Source organism: Elgaria multicarinata, chromosome 5 (assembly GCF_023053635.1).
Source record: "Elgaria multicarinata webbii isolate HBS135686 ecotype San Diego chromosome 5, rElgMul1.1.pri, whole genome shotgun sequence".
NCBI classification, from domain to species: Eukaryota; Metazoa; Chordata; class Lepidosauria; order Squamata; family Anguidae; genus Elgaria; species Elgaria multicarinata.
The window spans coordinates 37,827,911-37,850,402 of record NC_086175.1 but is presented as its reverse complement, the minus strand read 5'-3'; the positions used below and the strand labels follow the sequence as shown (position 1 = coordinate 37,850,402).

Genomic DNA, 22,492 nt, shown 5'->3' with positions numbered 1-22,492 from the left:
CAAATACCCTTTCCCAAAGTCAGTGCATTTTAAAGTGGCACGGTTATCCTTTTCAACATTAAAGAAAAGACATTGTTTTTGTTGAGTAAATGTGATTCTAGTTCCCATTAGTGCTTGCATTTGTGAATGCTGCTTTGACTGAGGCTGCTTGAGGCCTGGGTACCTATTTGTAAATTGGCAATGAGGTTACTGGTGAACAACAGTGATCGCTTGTCCAATATCCATGCCATTGGGTGACGTGCATAACATTCCTCATAGCCAGCATAAGACTTCCTTCCGCAAGGTTACTTGAATCTGCATTCATTGTGGGATGAGAGAAGACTTTGGTGTTAACTTTCATAGGATGCTATCCTGTAGTGTTAACACTCTTCTGCTTTTTCTTCCCAACTTGAAAGGCTGTTAAAAAACAAAAACAACCCATCGTTCCCATGAGCAATTCTAAAACATACAAACTAAAACAATGCTGCAGAAAATTCTTAACTGTAATGAAACATTTAGATTCTCACTTTACCTAAACAAGTCAATTTTGTTTAGCAGCTTAAGAAAACATTGGAAGAGGCAAGCATTTAGGATACCGTAGGCAGGGCAAGGTGAAAACAGGCCAAATGCTTAAACTAACAAATTGCATTGCTTTGAAGCCTCCACTAGCTTTTGTGGGCCTTGCATGTCATTACTGTGCCTTTCTAGAAGAAAAAAAATAGGGAATATGCAGCTGCAGTGCCTTGTGGGCTGAGCCCCAGGTATGTTTTGTCAAATCCAGTGCTTTATTGTACAGCAGGGATGAGCAACTTGTGGTCCACCAAATGTTTTTGCCTACATCTCCCATCAACCGTAGCCAGCATAGCCAATGGTGAGGGATTGTGGGTGTTGTAGGCTTTGGAGGGCCACATCTGGAGGGCCACAAGTTGCCCACACTGTACAGGACAGAAAAGAAAAACAGACCCTTTCCTGTGGAGGGGCTACATTCAAGGGACCAAAACAAAGACCAGATGTAAATGAGGAATGGAAACTAGTAAAGCCAGCGTGGACCTGAGTGATAGATGCTGAATTGGGGGAAGAGTGCCTGTTCATGTGTGCTGTGGAACCCTAAACATTAACCCATATTAGTGACACTAATTTTATTATCTTGCTCCTAGCATGTGCTGAGCAACCTCTATGGTTGAATGAGGGCCAGGAGCTTCAAGTGAGAATCTGGTCGTGGTTGGGAGATATCCAATGCTTGTCTTGTCTACTCTCCGCTTGTTTGGGGAGCCTGATTAAAGTGGGTTCTAGTACGGTGACCATATGAAAAGGAGGACAGGGCTCCTGTATCTTTAAGAGTTGTATTGAAAAGGAAATTTCAGCAGGTGTCATTTGTAAATATGGGGAACCTGGTGAAATTCCCTTTTCATCACAACAGTTAAAGGTGCAGGAGCTATATTAGAGCGACCAGATTTTAAAGAGGGCAGGGCACCTGCAGCTTTAACTGTTGTGATGAAGAGGAAATTTCACCAGGTTCTTCATATATACAAATGACACCTGCTGAAATTTCCTTTTCAATACAACTCTTAAAGATACAGGAGCCCTGTCCTCCTTTTCATATGGTCACCCTAGTTCTAGTCTATTGCTTGGAAGATCTAGGCACATATTGTATGTACATGTACAAACCTCAACTCTCAACTTCTATGCAATGTGTGAAGGTTGAAGGCGAGGCCAGTGCATAGGCGGAGTTTGAGTTTGATGTGGGGGGAAGTCAACTGGTGCAATCCTACTTTACCTTTGCATGAAGAGTCAGTGGGTGGAGCATTTCTGAGGAGAGGGGTCAAATTTTCATGATTAATTGCCTGTGAAGGCATTTTTGTGAACCTCCCAGAGAGCTCCGGCTATTAGGTGGTATAGAAATGTAATAAATAAATAAATAAATAAATAAATTTAGGGGTGTTGCATTGTTTACCCCACTCTCACCCCATAGTGAATATGTGGCTTTTGTTCCTGAAGACTGTACGTATGTGTGTGGGAGTGTGTTGTTTTGATACATACATGAAATCCTGAACTATTCCATAGATTACAGATTAAAAATTGTAACTCCCAACAATTAGGTTTACAGGCCTAAAAAAAACCCAGAACATACATACACACACACACACACACACACACAGAGCAGTGAGAAGAAAGAGGACGGTAGTTGTAGGGGGAGTTTCAAGTGGGGTCGGTCCAGGCATGATGGAAGGGTACCTGATGGTAACCTTTTTTCCTTTGATGCTGTGCGAATCCCTTGACATTTTTTAAACGGACTTTTGCTCCGGAGGAGTGAATCATCTGATCCTCTACTTGGTGGTGGTCGTGTGTGCAAAACGTTACTTAGCAACGTGCACTGCTTAAAGCAACAATAGATGTGTATTTGTGGACTGCTGGATCTACATTTGGATCAACTTAACACTAGCATTATAAAGATGTTTAATTCAAAGATTAAAGATAATTTATACGGAAAGTAGCCTACTGTTTTAGTTAAAGAAATAGACTTCATCCAATATAAATTTGTTACAGATCAACAACCACAGCAACTGAGGGCCTCTGTGTGCTTTGAACGCTGTCTGAGAACTCTTCTATATCTTCCAAGCTCACAGATCAGAGGACTGGTGCAAAAAAAAGGCAAATTTAATACAATTTAATTAAAACACGGTGCTTAGATCACCACAGCTGCTTTATGTGCAGTTTCTAACTTCCAGCAACAAGCACCTTGATTTGTGTTTTTTCTGTCCGTATGGGCCTGGGTATTTTAAAGCTGTCTTGTAAAATTAGATAACGTATGTGTAAGAAGAAGTAATTACTTGATGCTTTACCAAGGAAGGCATTTAATGACGGCACAAACAACTGACAGCAGCTACAGCATAGAGATGGAATCCTATGGCAAACACATTTTCTTCTATTTTATTGTAAGGGCATATTCTCCATAATCCTGCGAATTCACATTAGATCAAGCCCAGCTTTGCATCGAGAGTAGTTCATATTGCTATTACTGGATGTAAAGCTTTGGTGATTCTCTCTCTCTGCCCACTCCTTAGGATTTATTAATTTATTGCTTATCTGTCTTTTAAGGATTGTGTTTGGAGAAAGTTGGATAATAGCTCACATTTGCAGGATTCTTAACTTTTTAAGTACAGCTTCAAAGTACTGAGCTTTACTGTCTCTGAAGGAGTCATGAGATGGGGCTTGACAGTTCTCTGCATACCACCTTGTTGTAATCCCACTGAACACAATGAGACAAAGTGGTTTGAGGATGGCAGCCAAAGTGTCTCTGTGCTTGGTCACCCAGAAAGAGATTTTTTGACCTTGTTGCAATTTCCTTGACTTGGTAACCTGTCTTCTGGTCATTCTGACGGAACTATATGTACTAAACATCAGGAATCAGTAGCCCTGTGTGTGAATTGCACTGTGTATCTCACGCTGAAGGCTAATGAGAGGCTTTTCCCAACCCAAGTTGAAAGAGAGATTTGTGTTCATGATGTGTACACAGATTCCACTTTTGCCTCTAGTAAGCAGCTTCCCAAAACCTGTTTTACCAGCAACAGCAGGACAAAGGAATTGAAGTAGGACAGAAAGTGACACCTCTTTCCAACCCTCTTTCAGCCTTCTTAAAATCTAGGGCTTGTTACCAGCATCAGTTCCTGGGCCAAGAAGCGTTAAACTCTGTAAGGTACTGACCATGGTGGCTTGTTAGTCACCCTGCTGGTTTGCCTGATTACCCTTGCAGGGGCACGGTTTCTCATGTTATCTAAATCCGGCAAGAGTAGCTTGTTGGACTGATGCCAACTGTGTTTACCTGTAGTAACATGCAAATGTATACTAAAATTACACATAACAGCATGTTCTGGTTCAGATCAAATGCTAAATCAGCACCCATAACCAGGTGCCCTCTGGTTGTGTTCAATTACAACTCCTATCATCCCCAGCCAACATGGTACTGATGCATTGCTGGGGAAGATGGTGGCTGTAGTTGCAACTCATCTGGAGGGCGCCCAGTTGGGGAAGACTGTTAACTGCCCATGGGCACCAAGTTTCATATGAAATCCCCATCAGGGAGTGGTCACATCAGAGTTAAACAAAAACAAACCATGGTTTATGCAAGGGTTGTTTAACCCTCGCATAACCCACGCTTGCTTGGTTCACATGACACGACAACCCCCAAGTGAAGGTTGTATATTCAGAATGGCGGTCACATGCATACTGCAGCCTCAGCATGGGTTAAATAACCCATGGTGGGCTGCTCTATCTTGCGAATAACCCCATTGATTACATATCCTTAGCTAGGGATTGGAAGAGAAAGGCGTGCCCCTTTGGGGGTATCTCATAGCTATTCAGAAGACATGAAGATCTAGCTATTGAGAACAGTCAGCTAGTCTCCCTAACAAACGAGGTGAATAGCAACTTTGCCAGGACAATTAAGGGAGTCTCCAGTGGTACTTCTAGCTCCAATAGCACTCTCCGGTACAAATCCCTCTCAATGTTACAACAATGCAATTTAAAATGAAAGGTCCATCTACATTCTGTAATGGAAACAGGCAATGGGCTGAAGAAACATAGCAGCTGATTACCAGTATTTTTCCTTTATCCAGTTCCACATGCCTTCTTTTCCAGAATTGTTCACAAGGCGCACTGAGGATCAAATATTATCATTCATATTCTTCAGCCGAAATTGAATGAATTATGCTACTTTAGGCCAAAGCATATCATGTTAAGTAAAATAATAATAATGGGGTTGTTGTTGGAGTTTAGTTGTTGGAGCATCAAAAACCTAACAATATAATTGTACCTGATTGTTAGGATCTGTGGTTTCATTAAAATACATTTTTCTTGCTTTTTAAAATAATGCGTTCTGTTTGGAATAGGGAATGAGTCTTGATTTTGCCTGTGTGTCTTTGCCTTCATTTTTAATCACTTTGTGAATGAAAGGTTGTATCTAGGCACAAATCCAGCAGCTTAATTCTCCATCTGATTAGAGCAATGTTACTAACTTGATAGGTTGAAAACAGCCAAAATTCAGGCAGTGGCTTAGCCTCCCAGGAGGCAGAATAATAACAACCAAATGAAGATGTATTAAAATGTAATATTACTTCCATTTCTTGGGAACTGTATAAAAATCATAACCTAGAAATTCTTTTGGTCTGTCTCTCAGTGAGTTCTTTTCCTCTGCATTTAGAATAAAATGCATTTCTAAATAGGGATTGCACAGTTTTTGAAGCATATAATGTGAGAGATCAAACCTACATTTATAGGACTTCCAGGGCTTTTAATGTATAATTTACCTATTGAAGGGCAAACTTGTACCTTGAGCATATTTAGAATGTGTTATACAATTGCTCTGACCTTGCTTTCTTTATGGAATTATAATTCCAGTTAATACAAGTTGGGACACTGAGATAAATTTAATAACATCTCGGTGATAAAATCACATTATGCTACTACAAGTTACATTGGGCCTGCACAATTTGTGACATACCATGTTGACCACTGCCCAACAACCAAGTTTGTGGTTGGTTTGTGTAGTCTTACATAGACAGCAAAAACAGGTTTATCCAGTTCCCCAGTGGATGGCCATGTAGTTTTTATTTATTAACAATACATATCCCACTTTTCAATATGGCACTCAAACAGCTCACAAACCATCCAAAAAGCAATCAAGAAATCCCAATAATAAAATATAAAAAGAATTATAAATTATATTCTAAACTCTAAAGCAGCAGATAATATTAGTCACATTTATATTTGACTTCGCTTGGCTTGGTGGGTTGCAGCCTGGGTAGCATTGCACTATGTAAAAATAATTGAAAACTAGACAGTTTTGTTTATAACTGGACTCCTATTTTCTGCAATGCTAGTTTGTTATGTACTGATATTTGAATATGCTTCCAATTATTATGACTTTCTATGTAGCAAGTTTGTTTGGGAATAAAAAATAGAAATGTGAGATTTTTAAAATGAAGCGTGCTTAAATTGTCTTACTCTGCTTTTAAGTATAGTCAGTGGAAACCTTATCATTGACTCGCGTGGGATAGAAATGGCTCTCAGAAATCATAGAAGAGTAAGCAAAATCTTTTCAACTTCCATATTGTGAATCTGAGTTTCTCTTACTTAGGCGTCATCTACACCTAAGGGGTCTTCCAGGATGTGTGGGGGAGGATCCCAGGCTTACCTGCTTCTGGGATTGTCCCCCTGCGTCTAAACGCCAGCCGTTGTCCCAGAACTGAAGAGGGACATTCTGGTGCGGCGTTTTTTGTTTTTTTTAAGAAGAGTCATTGTGCAATTTCGCGGGTGCGATTCTGCGCCAAGAGTAAGTTGTTTTTTATATATATAAAAAAAACCAAAAAACCACCAACACCGAAACCACCGAGAGCCATCTTGATGATGGTGAAAATGCTGCCCCCCCCTTTAAGGGCATGGAGGGCCCCCCAGCTCTGTGCCCGTTTGAAGAGCCCCACTACTCACAGGGAGGAGGGAGGATCCTGGAACGCTTGCCACACCATCTATGGTCTTTGGGGTTGTCCTGGGACTGCGGGAAAAATCAGGATAACCGCGGTCTTGGTTATCCCAGGACAACTGGGAGGTCGTCCCCAGGATCGAGCTGACTCTGGGATAACTGGCAGGTGTAGATTAGGCCTCAGTTTTCTTGGTGATACTGACAAATTTGGGGTAAACCAGTCGACTATTCCAAAGTAATTTGTAGCGCTGTGTGTGTGGAGTTGGGATGTATGGATTTTATTAAATTGCTTTTGTCTGTGTTCCGCAGATTGACAAGCGTCTTTCGTTCCGTCATCTGCTCATTGACGGAATCAGATTCTTTTAAAGTCAGTATTTTGTTCTACTTGTACTATTTCGCATTAGCCCAAATGCACTAATCTGCATTATTTAATGTGAATTAACGCAGATGCATATTCACTCATGTGGATTAGCACATGAGCAAAATCCTCCCCAAAAGTGAAAAATTGGTCTGCATGATTTGGAAGAAGTTGCTCCATTACAGAATCTGCAGGTCAGATTCATTGAAATCAGAACTAATTTGAATGTATTGTGGATTTCTCCAACATCTAGTCTCAGAGATCTAACAATTAGTATGATTGTTCCACTTTTGTTGTGCCACTGATATTTTACCATATGATGGCTCTCAACAGCTGTATGATGCCATATATCATTAATGTTTCCTTTATACAGTGGGGAATCCTCTGTGGATAGTGTCATTATCTAGTTTAGTCACCAGATGGCAGTGGACATTTTATTTATTTATTTATTTATTTATTGCATTTTTATACCGCCCGATAGATGAAGCTCTATTGTATTTGGATGGAGTCCGGAGTTTCCTTTATGTGATCTATTCTTGTTTAAGTGAGAGATAATAAGGTTTTGTATAACTTCTTGGCCCTGATTTCTGGGTGATTTGAAGTAGATCAATAAGGGTTTCTGAATTCTAATTGTTTAATAGTGGCAACAACAACCTGTGATCAGAATATTAGTACTGAAAACAAATCCCTATGACGAGCCATGCTGGATCAGGCCAAGGTTCCACAGTGGCCAAACAGCTGTCAACCAGGGACCCACAAGCAGAACATGATACAACAGCACCATCCTACCCGTGTTCCCCAGCAACTGGTGCATACAGGCTTACTGCCTCTGATACTGGAGGTAGCACCTAGCCATCAGGACTAGTAGCCATTGATAACCTTCTGAATCAGCTTCATGAGATGCCCCAGGTTCTAATACTATGGGAATGAGAGAAAAATGTCTATCCACATTCTCCACACCATGCATAATTTTGTAATGTGCTCAGAATCAATCTGCTAGTTAATTCTAGCCATATGACTTTTTCACCTAGCTCTTGTTTTAATGGTTCTTGGGGTTCTAGCAAAATACCAAAGTAGATCCAACAAGCCTGAATCTGCCCACTGCTGCTCTATGGCCTTGCATGGCAGGAATTGGCAATGAGATAATGAATTGCCCAAGCCACCCTATTGGTCCGTGGCTCTGGTGAAGCTTAATCTTGGCTCACATTTGAAAAAGATTAAGCCTATACATTTATTTAAAGCAGGGTTGGGCACCATCTGCCAGTCCAGGGGGCACGTCCCTCCCTAACCCCTAGACCCACTGTGGGCCCACACGCTTGCTGCTGGCAGCAAAAAGAGAGAGAAAGTAGCAGTTTGCCACCAGAATTCAGTGGCAAACCACAACAGAGACTTACAGCAGAGGGATGCTCAAAGCCTCCATAGTCAAAGTGCCACTTTCCCTTTTTTAATTTATCTGTAGTGGCAAGGGCTGCCTGCGGCCTGCAGGCTGTATGTTGCCTACCCCGATCTAAAGGATAAATGTTGAGGAATATGGCAGGGATAGGGAGCCTATTGAGAGGTGCAAAGAATCTAAGGCTATTCTATACCCACTGTCTGGCTTGTTATTTGCTGCTGTCAGAAGCGTGAAATGGTAGATTTCAGGCTGATCTGCATGGCAAGAGGGTGGTTAAAAAGCCACGATGGCTTGTGAATTATCCTGCGTGTGCCAGCCCAGTTTACACAATCACCTTTGCCGGAAGTAGCTTCCACCCAGTAACCATTGCCTGTTGTAGGGTTGTGAGGTAGTTTATTAACTTTCCCAGCAACCTGCCCTCACTGGGTTCAGATAACATGAGAAATTGCGGGCGCTGCAACTCACTGTGACTTAAATAAGCGACAGGAGGTTGCGGTGATTATGTGAACTGGGTGTTGCAGGCCAAGACATGTTGATGACTGCTGCAGGAAACCCAAATAGTGCCCCTCCACAGTGCTAAAAAATATAATCAACTAAATATTTGACAATTTTCTTTCAATGGTACAGGACATGCCAAAAAGGCAGCACCATAAAACAATCAAATAACGAATTCGGCCAGTGCAGGAGGAGACCAATTTTATTCATCGAAACCATACAAATCTCAATGTGTGAGCAATTTGGTTGATTTCCATTTCAGAGTGAGCTTACCAAATCCAGACTTCCTGAACTGAAACACAGCTACATATTAAAATGTGCACTTTTTTTTAAAGATTTCAATGCAGTTTGCAAAACAAAATGCTTACAAAAAAAGGGATAGATTTGAAAAAGTATATATGAGGAATGTGTATGTTTGGAAAAACAGGCACAACATGCTTTATTCAGTGGAAAATTTGCTTGCAAAAATGCCTACATTTGAAAATGTGTGCGCAAAAATATGTACATTTGAATTGTTGTAAACTGCCCAGAGAACTTTGGCTATGGGGCGATACAGAGATAAAATAAATAAATAATATATTTTGACAAAAATATTAATTTATTCATTTGATTTCTTTCTTTATTTAAAGATGCATGAAAATACATACAAATTTCTGTCTGACTTTACAAAAAATCGCAGTCATGTGGAATCGGGACGGGGAAAAACATAGCAGTAGAAAAATAGGAACCAGAACAAAAGCAAGGTTGTTAGATTTGCCCAACCTTAATTACAACTAATTTCAAGCACAGGGTTCTTCATCCGGAGCAAGGAAAATGATGATTTCAGGAGAAAACTGGCTTCAAAAACTGGCTCCAATATATACTTTTATATTGGTTAATTGTCACCGCAAAAGCATTTGCCAAATGATTTCCATTCCTTCAGACCATAACACTCTCCACTGTAAACTATAACTAAAAATTCCAGCCAGGACTTGTGAACATCCTGCAAAACCAGCATTGGGTCTGTGAGTCTAAGAAAGCAAGGCAGGTTGGAGATCCTTAAGGAATGCAGCAATATAATAATTCCTGTAATCCTTTAGCTGCAGTAGTTGTGGGTTTCTTGTTAACTGTCTTTTCTGTGTCATACAATTCAAGTTAAGTTGTGAATTGTGTAGAGTGTTGCTGTTGCCTACTTCGCAGGTTAAGTAAGAAAAAACTGTTTTTGAAGAGCAGAATGACACTGCAGCTCTAACTCTATTAAATTTTAATCAGAGTTAGGTAGGTAAAGGATGGCAAATTGCTTCAGCGTAACATTAGGAAGAGCAAGATGGTCACTGTTTATTGGCTATGTTCTCTACAGAAGTTCAATTTTAGTAGTATTTCTGTATACTCTTGGCCAATGTACAGGCACAAGGGCAGAAACAAAAGAGGTCATAAAAAAAAACCTCAGCAAAAAGATGCATTTGATTTATGTCCAAAACTGGTTCTAAGTATTGATTTTCTTTTCTCTGGGGGGAGAAAAAGATCTCAACAAAACAAAACTGTACATCTCCATTATTTTCTGTGCCTGGCAGTGCAGATGTACACATCGGATCTATTTTTCACTAAATTATTCAAACGTGTACACAAAAAGTTAGAAAAGGAAGAGGTGAAATCTGGTGGACTACTTTTGCATAAGATGGGAAAACAAAATTAGCGGTGGAAGCCCCGGGTATAAGGAAAATACAGAGGGAGATGGACTGAAGGGAAGTTCATGTAGTGAGGAATTATGTTACACCCACAAGGAGGGAGAAGTAGAACAAAAGCAAGAAGTAGATCAAAGGCGAGGGAAAAGTTCATAGTTTTTGCAGCTAGTGAGAAGATTAGAAAAAGAAAAATATCAACATGGGTCTGGGAAGACAGTGAAAGGGAGTGCAGGCGTGTGAAGGAAATAGGAAATGTATATAAGGTACACTTTAAAAAAATATTCCCCAAGGAAAGATGTGGGATAACTAAAGCGAGCTAAAGAAAGAGAAGTCTTATGGGGCTCTATCTAAATTAGATGAAAAGGAGATTCTTCTTAGTGCCAGAAGTGCCATTTAATTGCTTTTTCTCCATGGGAACCCCCCACAAGTACTTTCATGGCCTTTCTTTCTCCTCTTCTTTTTTATTTTTGTAAGTGGCCAGATGTTGTGTATGCATCTTGAAAGAAAGAAGGACACTGGGTTGGGGGGGGGAAGTACTTTAAACTTGTTGATATCAAATTGATTTACGCTACCTGTATTAAAGATTGCCCCGACATTTTTCATCAAGGCAGACAATTTGCATTACCATTCCTATTGCGCCATCTGAAAGATGGTTGGCAGCTTCAAAATCCTTGCAATAAATAACTTTGTTTCTAAATACCGTGGATTAACAGTGCAATCCTATACATATTGAGTTCAGTGGGGCTTACTCCCAGGTAAGTGAGTATAGGATTGCAGTCTAAACTGGTGGCCTGCAGGTTCCATCCATCCAGCTATTCCCAAGCACAGGCCTCTGGCAGCTTTCTTGAGCAACTGACCGCTGGCATCTTCCTTCCCTTTTGGCTTTCAGCTGACTACATGTTTTCTCAGCCTTTTTGGAACATGCATTGGGCTGTGTGAGGGAAGGGGGGAACTGCAATAATAGGATTGCTGCAGTGGGATTTTGCCAGGTACTGACGTTTACCGTTAAAGGGAGAGAGTCTCTCTTTCTTTGTCTGTTTCTTTTTAATGGAGATGTGCTTTTTTAAAGTGATATATCTATATCTCTGTGTTAAGGTAAACAAACTAAGAAATTAGAAATGAAATAAAGTACCAGTTGTGAATTGCTTTGGAACCTTTAGATGTTCACCTTTTGTCTTTATGTGTTTACTTTGTGTGTGTGCATGTTACCAGTTTTCAGAAACTTAGCCTTAGAGTGTCTAAACTAAGCCTGGTCAATTTCCTTGCTCCCCAGGAGAAGGCAGGAAGGGAAGTGGATGCAGAGACCCCAATTCTAAAAGGTTTAGCCTAGTGGTCTATGGATATACTATTGGAGTATACATGTGAACAGCTGGGAATTGCATGTAAAAAGCCATTGCACAGCCCTCTTACGATTCATGCAGCTCCATTTGTTTAATCTGTGGAACTCCAGTGGAATGCAAGTTCCTTGCTCTGCTGAGCCTGGCAGGACTTCCTTTTATTGTTGTTTCCAGCCAACTCCCAGTTTTTCCAAGGGAGTGGAGGTGTGGGTGTGGGGAACGTCTACGCTTTCAACCGGTGGCATAATAACAAGACAGTTGATTGTTCATGAAAGAAAAACGCCTGGATAAATCTGAAACCTGATAATGCATTCCAGCATTAGGTATATAACAGCCTGCCTTGGTGGGTGTATTTGTTCGCTCGGCTGTCAACATTTCACAACTTTTTCTGGGTAAACCTGAACAACAGGAGTAAATTTGGACAGATTACATCTGTTTTCAGGTACTCTTGTTTTGTGTGGCTGCACCTGGTGGTATCCTGGAATCTTTCATTTGGTGTTTTGTTTTCTTTCTTTTTTCAATCAGCAACATCCAATGGTTCACTGGAAGGCTTGGATAACCAGGAGGGAGGGGTGTGCCAGACAAAAGCCATGAAGATCCTAATGAAAGTTGGACAAGGTAAAGACCATCTGTGTTGTGCGTTTTTTTTTTTTTTATCAAGCGACTTTGATCAGCTCCTGGGACCCATTGAGTGCCTTAACCTCTGAGAATAAGGGTTGAAACAGCATGAAATAGTGGAGTCTTATTAGTCCGTCTTCCTCTAGATTCCAAAAGCAAAGCCTATTTTCTGCACCTAAGCTACTGACAATTTTTTTACTGGAAGAGAGTTAATGCAATAAGATCTCTTCACTGGAGTGCTCTTCTTGGAAGGAAAGGTCATCCATGAACAACGTGTGCTCTAGTTATTCTTGCTTGTATTCTAAATATTAAAGTGCAGTTTCACAGCTCAAAATTATTTAAAACAAATGAAAAGGAGATGGAGCTAATGTTGCCATAGATTACTTGTTACAAAATCTCACTAAAAAGAGGGGTTTTTGTTCATTGTTCATTTCTCATATACAGATAACCTATTGTGCAGAGAGAGAGAAAAGAATTATTCTTTCTAATTAGAGGTTGGTTTAGTAGTCAATCAACTTGCTTGGCTATGCTGAAATGTCATCTGCAAAGGTTTTCCTGCCAATTTCAAGAATCCCCTTCATTTTCTGCTGATAGCCTCACAATCTAAATCTCTGAAATAACTATATAGCTTTTTTTCTTTTTCTTTTTGCTTGCTTTAAAGGAGAAAATTACATTCTCATATCTCCTTGTACTCTTGCATAAAGGATCTTCTGTTCAAAGCCATTCATGCCTCATGAAAATTGATAACCAGCTTATAAAGCACATTATTGTTAGTTTGTAGTGAAACATTTGTGTTCTTTCAGTTCCCAATTCTGGTGGGTCCCCAAATAATGCTGATCCAACTAAACGCCCGGAACAGGAAGCTGGTACCAACGGGAAAAGCTCCACAACAAGTCCCTTTGTAAAGGATCATGCAGGTAAACAGGAGAGCTTCTAGTTCTTGAAGGAGGTTATTTTAAAGGCTATTTTGCATACATTTTGTCCAAGACAATAGAACAATCCTATAGAGGCTGGGTGAGTGAACATTCATGAGGGAGGAGCTGCCACTTCTTAAGCCGCACAGGACTTACGCTAGCCAGGGCACAAGATGTGGCAGGGTGGCTTGTTTTCTCACCAGGTTTTTCTTTCTCTTCTACATTCCCCCCTCCCATTCATTCCAATGGAATGGAAAATAACAATGTCAGCTCCCAGGCTGGCACAGTTTCCCCACCCTCCATCTCTTTCAGGTGCATGTATCTGATCCACCCTGGAATGCTCTCTTTCTGCCCTTACCAGCTTTGGCCATGGGTCAGGGGAGAACTTCCACAGTGGACCTCTTTTACCCTCCACAGAGGGGGAGGTATCACGTACGCTGTGGCTCCTGGGACATCCTCCGAAGGACCATAGAATTGCATCCTATGAGCAGTATCCAATGCTGTCTCAGCATTAGCACTAATGACATTACGCTAGCATAAACCAATGGTAGTACAACATCATTTGCGCTTACGAGGGAAAGGGAAAAAGCAATTTGTGGCTGAAATTTGGAAGCATGGTGTGCTGCTGAAATTTGGTGGCAAATTGCCACTTTTCTGCTTTGCGTAGCAAGTGTTAATGACATTGCCCGAGCATTGGTTTGCGCTTGTGCTGTGACAATATCAGATACTTCCCTAAGACTTTATTGCATAGTAAAAACAGTCACCTAGTGAAAGGAAGCAAATGCGTAGCAGTCTGCGAGAGGTCAGACATTATTACTTTCGCAAAATCAAGCCTCTCTCCATTTGCATTTCAAAGAAATGTAATAGTTCCATATGAGAATGCCGTTGATTTTTTAAAATTAGTTTGATTAGTAGGAAATAGGAATTGCTTCAAATAGTTTTGCAATGGTAAGAGCTGGCTTATAAAGAGCCAGTGTGGTGTAGTGGCTAAAGTGTTGGACTGGGAGTCGGGAGATCCAGGTTCTAGTCCCCATGCGGTCATGGAAGCTCATTGGGTGACTTTGGGCCAGTCACAGACTCTCAGCCCAACCCACCTCACAGGTTGTTGTGAGGATAAACAGGAGAGGAGGAGGATTATGTACACCGCCTTGGGTTCCTTGGAGGAAAAAAGGTGGGATATAAACACAACAACAGCATAAGAGGGCTTTATGATAATTGATTGCAGTCCAGCACAGAGTTAAGAACTGAAGTTGTGTTCTGACAATATTTATTGAAGGTGTTTTCATTAGTACTTGATAAGGTGAAACTGCCAGCTGCTGTCAGAGCATGGGAGACATCCTGCCCTTACCTGTCATAGTTAGCAATAGAGGCATGCTGCAGCTAGAAGCCTGTGAGTGTATGGTTGCTGAGTGGGTAGTTGCCCCAGATGTCATTAGTAGCTTGCTGGGGCAACCATCCACTCAAAGAATCACTTGTCTGCATGGTGCTCATTGCAGCATTTTGTGTCTCCATCGCCCAACTTCCGGCGTCAACGAGGGCAGGAAGGCCTCTCCCTGCTCTATCGTCATGTTTTGTCAGGTTTGCCTTAGCAGACTGCCCACCAGCCACCTCTCTAACATCAGCTTCTTCTCTTTACTTCACTTGAACAAGAAAGAATAGACTGGAGGAAGTCAGTAGGAAGAATAGGAGATTGAGGCCATTGTTCAGCTATACTAGGTATCAGTTGACATCAGGGTTCCCATTGGTTACTTCATGGCTTCTTATCTGTGCAACATTATTTGCTATCATGCTAATAAGTTGAGTTTTTTTTTAGTTGGCAGCTTTTGAGCAGGCATCAACAATTTTGTTCTGTGATTCTAAGGATACAGAGCGCAGAGTCCTTTCAACTAAGGCCTTAGCTAGACCTAAGGTTTATCCTGGGATCATCCCAGGGTCGTCCCTGCCTTCTCCTGGGATCCCCTGTGTGTCATTTACATGAACAGGGATGACCCCGGGACGATCTTGGGATAAGCCTTAGGTCTAGCTATGGCCTAAATGTAGCCTTTGCAGTATTATTCTATCTTGAAAGAGGCATCCAACTGCAATGAAATTATTGTAGATTTTCTCAACCAGGAGAGCACCACATTTAAGTAATTAAATTAAAACACCCATGTAGTGTGATCTGCAGATTAGCTTACATCCTTGTTTCTGCTCTTATAGCTGCATCTACACTGGAATCCTGTTGCCAGCAAGCCCCCTTGCTACCAGCTATGGCCAGCACCCACAAATGCTGGGCTTTGTAGCTCTAGTGGGCCAAGGCGCTCCACTGGACACTGCACCAAAGGGCAGGGCAGGATTTACTCTCAGCAGTCCTGCGTAAGCTTTGCCCTTTGCCCAGCTGACTTTATTTATTCATTTATTACATTTATATTCCGCCCCATAGCCGAAGCTCTCTGGGCAGTTTACAAAGGTTAAAAACAGTGAACATTAAAAACAAATATACAAAAATTTAAAACCATCAAAAAGCATAAAAACAACTTGAGTTGCACAGGGGATGGAAAGCTGCTGAAATCAGCTGCTGGGCTGGGGTTTGATATAAAGGCTGACCCTAAGTCAGTGCTAGAACAGCTGTATTCTGCACTGGTTCATAGGACCCAGACGAAAGACAATCTGTAACAGGAAGAGGCCAAACTTCATTCTGCCACTGCTTTTCCTATTTAACTGGACATGCAGTTTTGAAAACAAAAGCTAGAAACAAAACAAGGAATTATCTACTTGCCCTCTGAGCACTTTTGATCTGCTTTCCTCCTTGCTTTAATTTCCTTGGATCTATATCAAAGATGCTTCTCCAGAGAGGAATAGGCATGCAGTGGTAGGGTTAAGCGCAAATTAGTATCTGGAAAAGAGTGGCAGGACAACAGCGAGTTTTGAGAATCCCTGTTTCCCTGTTTCATCCCCATCGACGGCCTTGAGCTGACCAACATCTGTTAAGACGTGGCGTGCATCAAAGGCTGCCTTGTCAGTGCCAGTCCTTGCTACTGATGGGTGATGATAGATGGAAAGAACACAGGGGAGGGTTGGGAGCAACATAAAAGTGAGAGCAACAGACACAGTGTCTTGCTTAATATGAATGGCTGACTTTGGCCGGTTGCGCCTAGCAATCTTGCAGGGTAATTGGGTTTGTCAAAGGACAGTTGACAGTTAAGCCTTTCAGTTCTGCAACGTGGTGATAGGACAGTGATAATTTTGAACTTAGTTCTTTCTCTTCTCTCTCCCCGCTCCCTTCTCCCCCCTAAATCTTATTTCTAGGTCCCAACTCAGATGGGAACAAAGCTGGACATTCCAGTATCCTTGGTTCAGAGGTGGCCTTATTTGCAGGGATAGCTTCAGGGTCCATCATCTTCCTCATCATCATCATCACTCTGGTGGTTCTATTGTTGAAGTATCGAAGGAGACACAGGAAGCATTCGCCGCAGCACACGACGACTCTGTCACTTAGTACATTAGCCACTCCAAAACGCAGTGGGAACAACAATGGGTCTGAACCTAGTGACATTATCATTCCTCTGAGGACTGCTGATAGTGTCTTTTGCCCTCACTATGAAAAAGTCAGCGGCGACTATGGACACCCAGTATACATTGTTCAAGAGATGCCCCCTCAGAGCCCAGCGAACATTTATTACAAGGTCTGATGAACACTCAGTGTGGTACCTTTTGAAACTCTCTCCGGTCAAATGCTATCTGTGACGCAGGGGGTGGGGTGGGGGTTATGATGGTCCCCTGCGCTGGTTACTGGACCAAGTGCAGTGGAAGGAACAGCAAGTCCCACCCACGCTGTTACAGAAAGCCACTTTGAGATGGACAGCTTCTCTAGTCTGTAGAATTCCTGTCTTGGTGCACAAGCGTTTTACTTGGAAGCTGGAAGAATTTACATAGAAGATACCACTCCAATTGCTGTGCGTTCATCACCTTCTAAGCCATGTGCTGCAGGCATTCAGGCACGTACAAAAAGCCCAGGGAAGATGGAACAACTCACAGATGCTAATGGTTTTAGGCATTCTGGGAAGACGTCTTAAGTCATCAAGCTTGAAATGCAGCCCTGTGACTTTGTGTGCGCTTCTCTCTTAGTGCTTATGGATTTGTCATACAGACCTCGGCTTTTAAGTAAGACTTTTAATCATTTCCTTGCTTTTAGTCAGTCCCTGTTGCATTTTACTTCAATTGGGTCGCATTCTGGCATCCTTCACATGAGAATTCTTTCACTCCACATCCTGCATCACTATTGGAAAACGTAATGTTTTTTGCCATTCCATTCTCCATCTGTTTGTGATAGCAGCCTCACTTGAATATGGATAATGCTTTGGGAGAACTTGGGCTTGCTAAGATGGGAACCTTCCAGCCAGAAGCTAGCTTGTCAGCAGAGTCAAGGATGTAAGTGGCGTATGGAGAAAGGGAGAGGGACGGGCTGATAGAATGCTACTGCCTTTGGAATATCAACGGGACAAAGCCAGGCCATTTAGGTAGCACAGCACTTTGATATCTGGAGTTCTAAGAAGCCAGTTAGACACAGCAACATGAGCAGCTGATTAGGGCCTGCACTTGAAGGAAGCCAAGGTTATTCTCAAATAGCAACTTGCAGGAGAAAATAGTTCTCTCCCTCAAAGTAGGACAAAGAGTGTAAGTCAATGAATGTGCCTGGAAGACAAGACAATAGAAGGCCGCTGGTGATATATTAGGGCAGGACTGCTGTAGTACTGTACCAGCAATAAGATATACAGCTTTGAACCAGCTGTAGCAAAATCTTGGTCTGCTTCAAATGACATTTGGGTTTTTAAAGCAGACTCAGCTGCTATACTTATCACATTTTATCTAATCACAGGGAAAAAGTGTTTAAGAAAACAGCAACATCTGACATTAAAAAAAATCACAAGCTTAACAGTCAAGAGGGCTATAATTCCATCACTAAAAAAAAAAAAAAGCATTCACATCTCTAAACAATTATCAGGATTTTATTTTTTCCTCCAATCGAGCCTTTTGACACTCCAGTTTCTGGCAGTACCTCTGCGAGGTAGTCCTATATTGGACACTGCTATTACTGGGGTATTCTCTTTCAGAGTTAAAGCACATATGGTAAACTGCTTATGGTCCATAAAGATGCAACACATTTAGACACAAGAGAGGGGGGAAAGTACGGTATGACTGTATTTATAATAGGTGTATAGAACCCAAGGGATATAAAGTAGCAGATTTTGTTATGATGATTACTAATATATATCTATATATTGAGATTGCACAGAGTCTAAACCAGAAGATGTGAAATTCGTCTGTGGCAATGAAATCAATCTTAAATTGTCAGCATTAAAGCAAAACAATTGGATAACAACTTCTTGGGGGGAAATAGCTTCACTCCAAAAAGTACGGAGAGGAAATTAAAATAACCAAGCCCTCTAAGCTGTCTTGCATAACCAGTAGACTAGGAAATAAAACCCCTCAAATCATGAAATTAGTGTAACTACATCACGTATTTAAACAAAATATTCTGATGTAGTTCTCCCCCCTTCTTCTTCTGTGTTGTGTTTTTCGTTGGTTTTTCCCCTTGCCTTATGAGATGGAGTATTTCAGCTGGTCACAAATAGGAGAGTTTCAGTATAAAGTTTCTGCCTGAAGCATGGTTGTTGTCCTCCCTCCAACCTCTGTACCCTGGGGGAAATAAATCTACTTTTTTATGTGCTATGCAAAATAGATGTCTTTTCACATAGCCCTGTTACCATAGCAACACTTCACTTTCTGGACTGGAAAGAACATGTAACTACAGCATTTTAAGGTTTTCAAACCTCCACTGAGCACGTGCAAAAATGTACTGTCATAGAAATGATTACTCTCTGCATTTCCTGAACCTGAAAATGATGTTGGTCCAAGAAGGAGAGACTGAGGGGAGGGGAGGGGAGAGCCGAAAAGAAGCATAGTTCTGTGGGAGGTTACCATGGTAACTAACTACAATACAGATGCAGTTCTTTCCTAAAGCCTCCCCCTCTGTGAATCCATCCATGAAAGGTTTTTTTTTTTTCCTTGTAAGTCATTAAGATTTTATTTTGGGGGAGGGGGGGAAATAGATGGACCTATTTTTGTTTTTTAAGACAAAAAAAATAGAGAGTATGTTTAGTCGGTTGGTTACATTCTGATTATGTACTAAACTTGGGGGGCTGAAAATATTGAATGAATCGATGGAGAAGAGCAACCTGCAACCAGTTGGGGGGAGGGGGAGAAGAAGAGCCCCGTGTATCTGTGTTGTGTCTTGTGCAGAATAATGACAATCTTACCAACTGTTCCTTTAGTTGGTGTTTGGTTCAGCTTTGAAAAGTTACTGTAAATGCCTTGCTTGTGTTACCCCTTGATCACCTAACTTTTTGAAATTTACACCATCATGTCTAAGAGTGAAGATGCTGTAAATACGTTCAGATTTACTGTATATGGATTTGGGGTGTTACAGTAGCCTTATTCACCTTTTTAAATAAATATAAAATAAAAATACACATGGAAACGAGAATAAACATCTTTTCTTAACCAGATTGTGTATATAAAGCAACATTGGTTTTTTATAAAGTCTAAGCGAGATGTTTTGTATAAATCTGACTTTTGCTATGTATTTAGCTACAGCTTGTTTAAAGGCCGTGTCATTCCCCTTTGCACAGTATCCTGGAGAAAAAAGATAAGGTATAAAAAAGGTTGCCAAATTGCTGCATATTTGTGCTGTAATTGTGTACCATGAATATTTATTTAAGAATTCCTTTGTCCCGTTTGTAAGTAACACAGTATTATGCTTGAGTTATAAATAATTGTTTCTCTTTTTTTTTAAACTAGACTGTCATAGATTTGAAATCTGCTTTTTGTTCTACATTGCAGTATGCCCCTTCCAGAAAATCAAATCTATGAAAATTCACATTCCACATCTGTTTCAAACTGAATTTGTTCTTTAAAAAAATAAAATATTTTTTTCCTATGGAAATGATGCCTGCTATGGATTTTTCTTTGGTTCTTCCTCCCACCTCAACTCTCCCTCTCTGCCCCATCTTCCATTTTTGCTATATGTGCTGGGGAGTTTGAAGAGGAGATTCCCACCCACCTCCTCACCCCCATGAGTAAGTTAGTAGGCTTCCTTTCACTCAAGTATGTTGAATGCGGTGAACTGGGGAGGGAAAGGGAGAGCAAAGTTCAAACCTGCACAGAAATAGTCTTGAGAACATTGCTGTGTCTCAACCCTAATCTTAATTTCAAGGTCATTTGTGAGCAGAGGACGGATCCATTGAAGCCTAGCACAGAGCCAAACGAACCTGTGGGAGCCAGCCCAACCCAACAGTGACTACAGGCATAATAAGGGCACAATGTACCCCTGACAAACGTTTAAGAGGAGACAAGCTTGCCCAATCTGCCCCCCCAAAAAACTTTAGGTTAACAGGTTCTAGAACAAGGAGCAAGTGTCTTAGCCCTTAAGATTTTGCCAAATGGCAGCCCTTTCCCCTGCCTTGTTCACTTATGGGGCCAAAGAAAGGAGCTTCAACTAGGTGTCCTTAAGTGTTTACTCCTTGGCTCCCTTACTCCCCTCCCATTTGGCCTATCACATAGATACAGGGTAATGCAGCAAAACCCTATTTTTGCTTGGGACAGCAACGTAACTTGAGCTAGCCCTGGACCCAAATAAATAATGCAGCCTGTGCTGTTTCACCCTGGCTAGAACCTAGATTCAAAAGTTGGCCTTTTCTGTGTGGGAGAGGTTGTGACATGGGCTGATTCCATGAAGCTATGGCACTTCTTGTCAAGAATGGCCATGAGGACAGGGTGTCATGAGGATGCGGTAGTCTGGTTTCCTCACTTCATAGTGGAAAGGAAAGGAAAGGAACCTCTCGTGCAAGCACTTGAGTCATTGCTGACTCCTAGAGGGACGCCTGCTTTCGCTGACATTTTCTTGGCAGACTTTGTAGCGGGGTGGTTTGCCATTGCCTTCCCCAGTCGTGGTTACCTTTCCCCCAGCTAGCAGGGTACTCATTTTACCGACCTTGGAAGGATGGAAATCTGAGTCTAAGTTGACCTGAGCCGGCTGCCTGAGAACCAGCTTCCGCTGGGATCGAACTCAGGCTGTGGGGAGAGTTTCAGCTGCAGTAACTGCCGCTTACCACTCTGTACCACACGAGGTGATCATAGCAGACACAGGCCTAATCTACACCAAGCAGGATATTGCACTATGAAAGCAGTATATAAAAGGCAGGAGCCGCACTACTGCTTTATAATGGTATTGAAGTGCACTGACAACGGTTGGGGCCCATTGACACATACCATATGCCAGTTTCATACCACTAGATCCTGCTTGGTGTAGAATAGGCCTATACTCTCCAAGACTAGCAATTTTTATTATTATTATTATTTGGCAAATGGGCTTCAATTTGAGTCGTACCATTCTAGGATTTTGACCGGGTAACCACTTGACTTTTTTCTCCCCATTTTTGCTCTCATTCAAAATGTTGGTGTGAAGGAGTCATGAGTGCTGTAGTCAGAGGTTTAATTACTAAAGAAAAGGCTATAGAAGCAAAAGAACAGATTAAGTGAATTCACATTCAACTTAATTGAAGATGATTATTCTTTAAAAAAAACCCACACATATTTTACTTTTGTTAAATATTTGTAGGCTGCATTTTAGCATAAACCCCTCCCAAGGTAGCTTTCACTGTATAAATAGTCGATATAGTAACATTTTTAAAACCATAATACTAAAATGAATAATAAAAACCATAAATAAAACTAATGTAACATTACCCCAGTAAAAATACGAAAATCCAATAAATAATTATAGCTAAAATCACATATCCAGCAACCCAATAAAACATTTTTAGTAGAAAGCAATAGAAAACAAATTAGAACTCTTTTAAAGGTGTACTTAACAAACCTCAACTGGGATGAACACTGAAATTTATACTATTTATAATACTATTTCAAGAACTTCTATGAAATTTCTATGTAAAAAGTCTATATAATAAAACCAACGATTACAATCTTTTATTATGATATTAAGCTGATTGTTTATGATATTAAATAACCACACAACCTATCCTATGTACAGTAAGTTATGCCATCATTTTCATAATGTTTGTCACAACTCCCACCATGGAAACTACTACATACCGGTATGCATTTTAAGCTATGATTACAACACAAACTCTTGATTCATATGGGTATTTCATTTTTAGTGTTCCTGCACCACTGTTCTGGATCAAATGTATGACCT

The 22,492-nt window shown here is 41.1% G+C and overlaps 1 protein-coding gene across 1 annotated transcript in view; it reads left to right on the top strand.

The window, feature by feature from the left end:
• EFNB2 (ephrin B2) overlaps positions 1 to 20,207 on the top strand; it is a 56,366-nt gene extending 36,159 nt beyond the window's left edge. The window contains exons 3-5 of the mRNA XM_063126127.1: positions 12,230 to 12,322; positions 13,126 to 13,239; positions 16,525 to 20,207. Coding sequence (XP_062982197.1) covers positions 12,230 to 12,322; positions 13,126 to 13,239; positions 16,525 to 16,907 — 590 coding nt within the window. The 3' untranslated portion in view covers positions 16,908 to 20,207. The remainder of the gene's footprint in view (positions 1 to 12,229; positions 12,323 to 13,125; positions 13,240 to 16,524) is intronic.
• Positions 20,208 to 22,492: the final 2,285 nt, after the last annotated feature.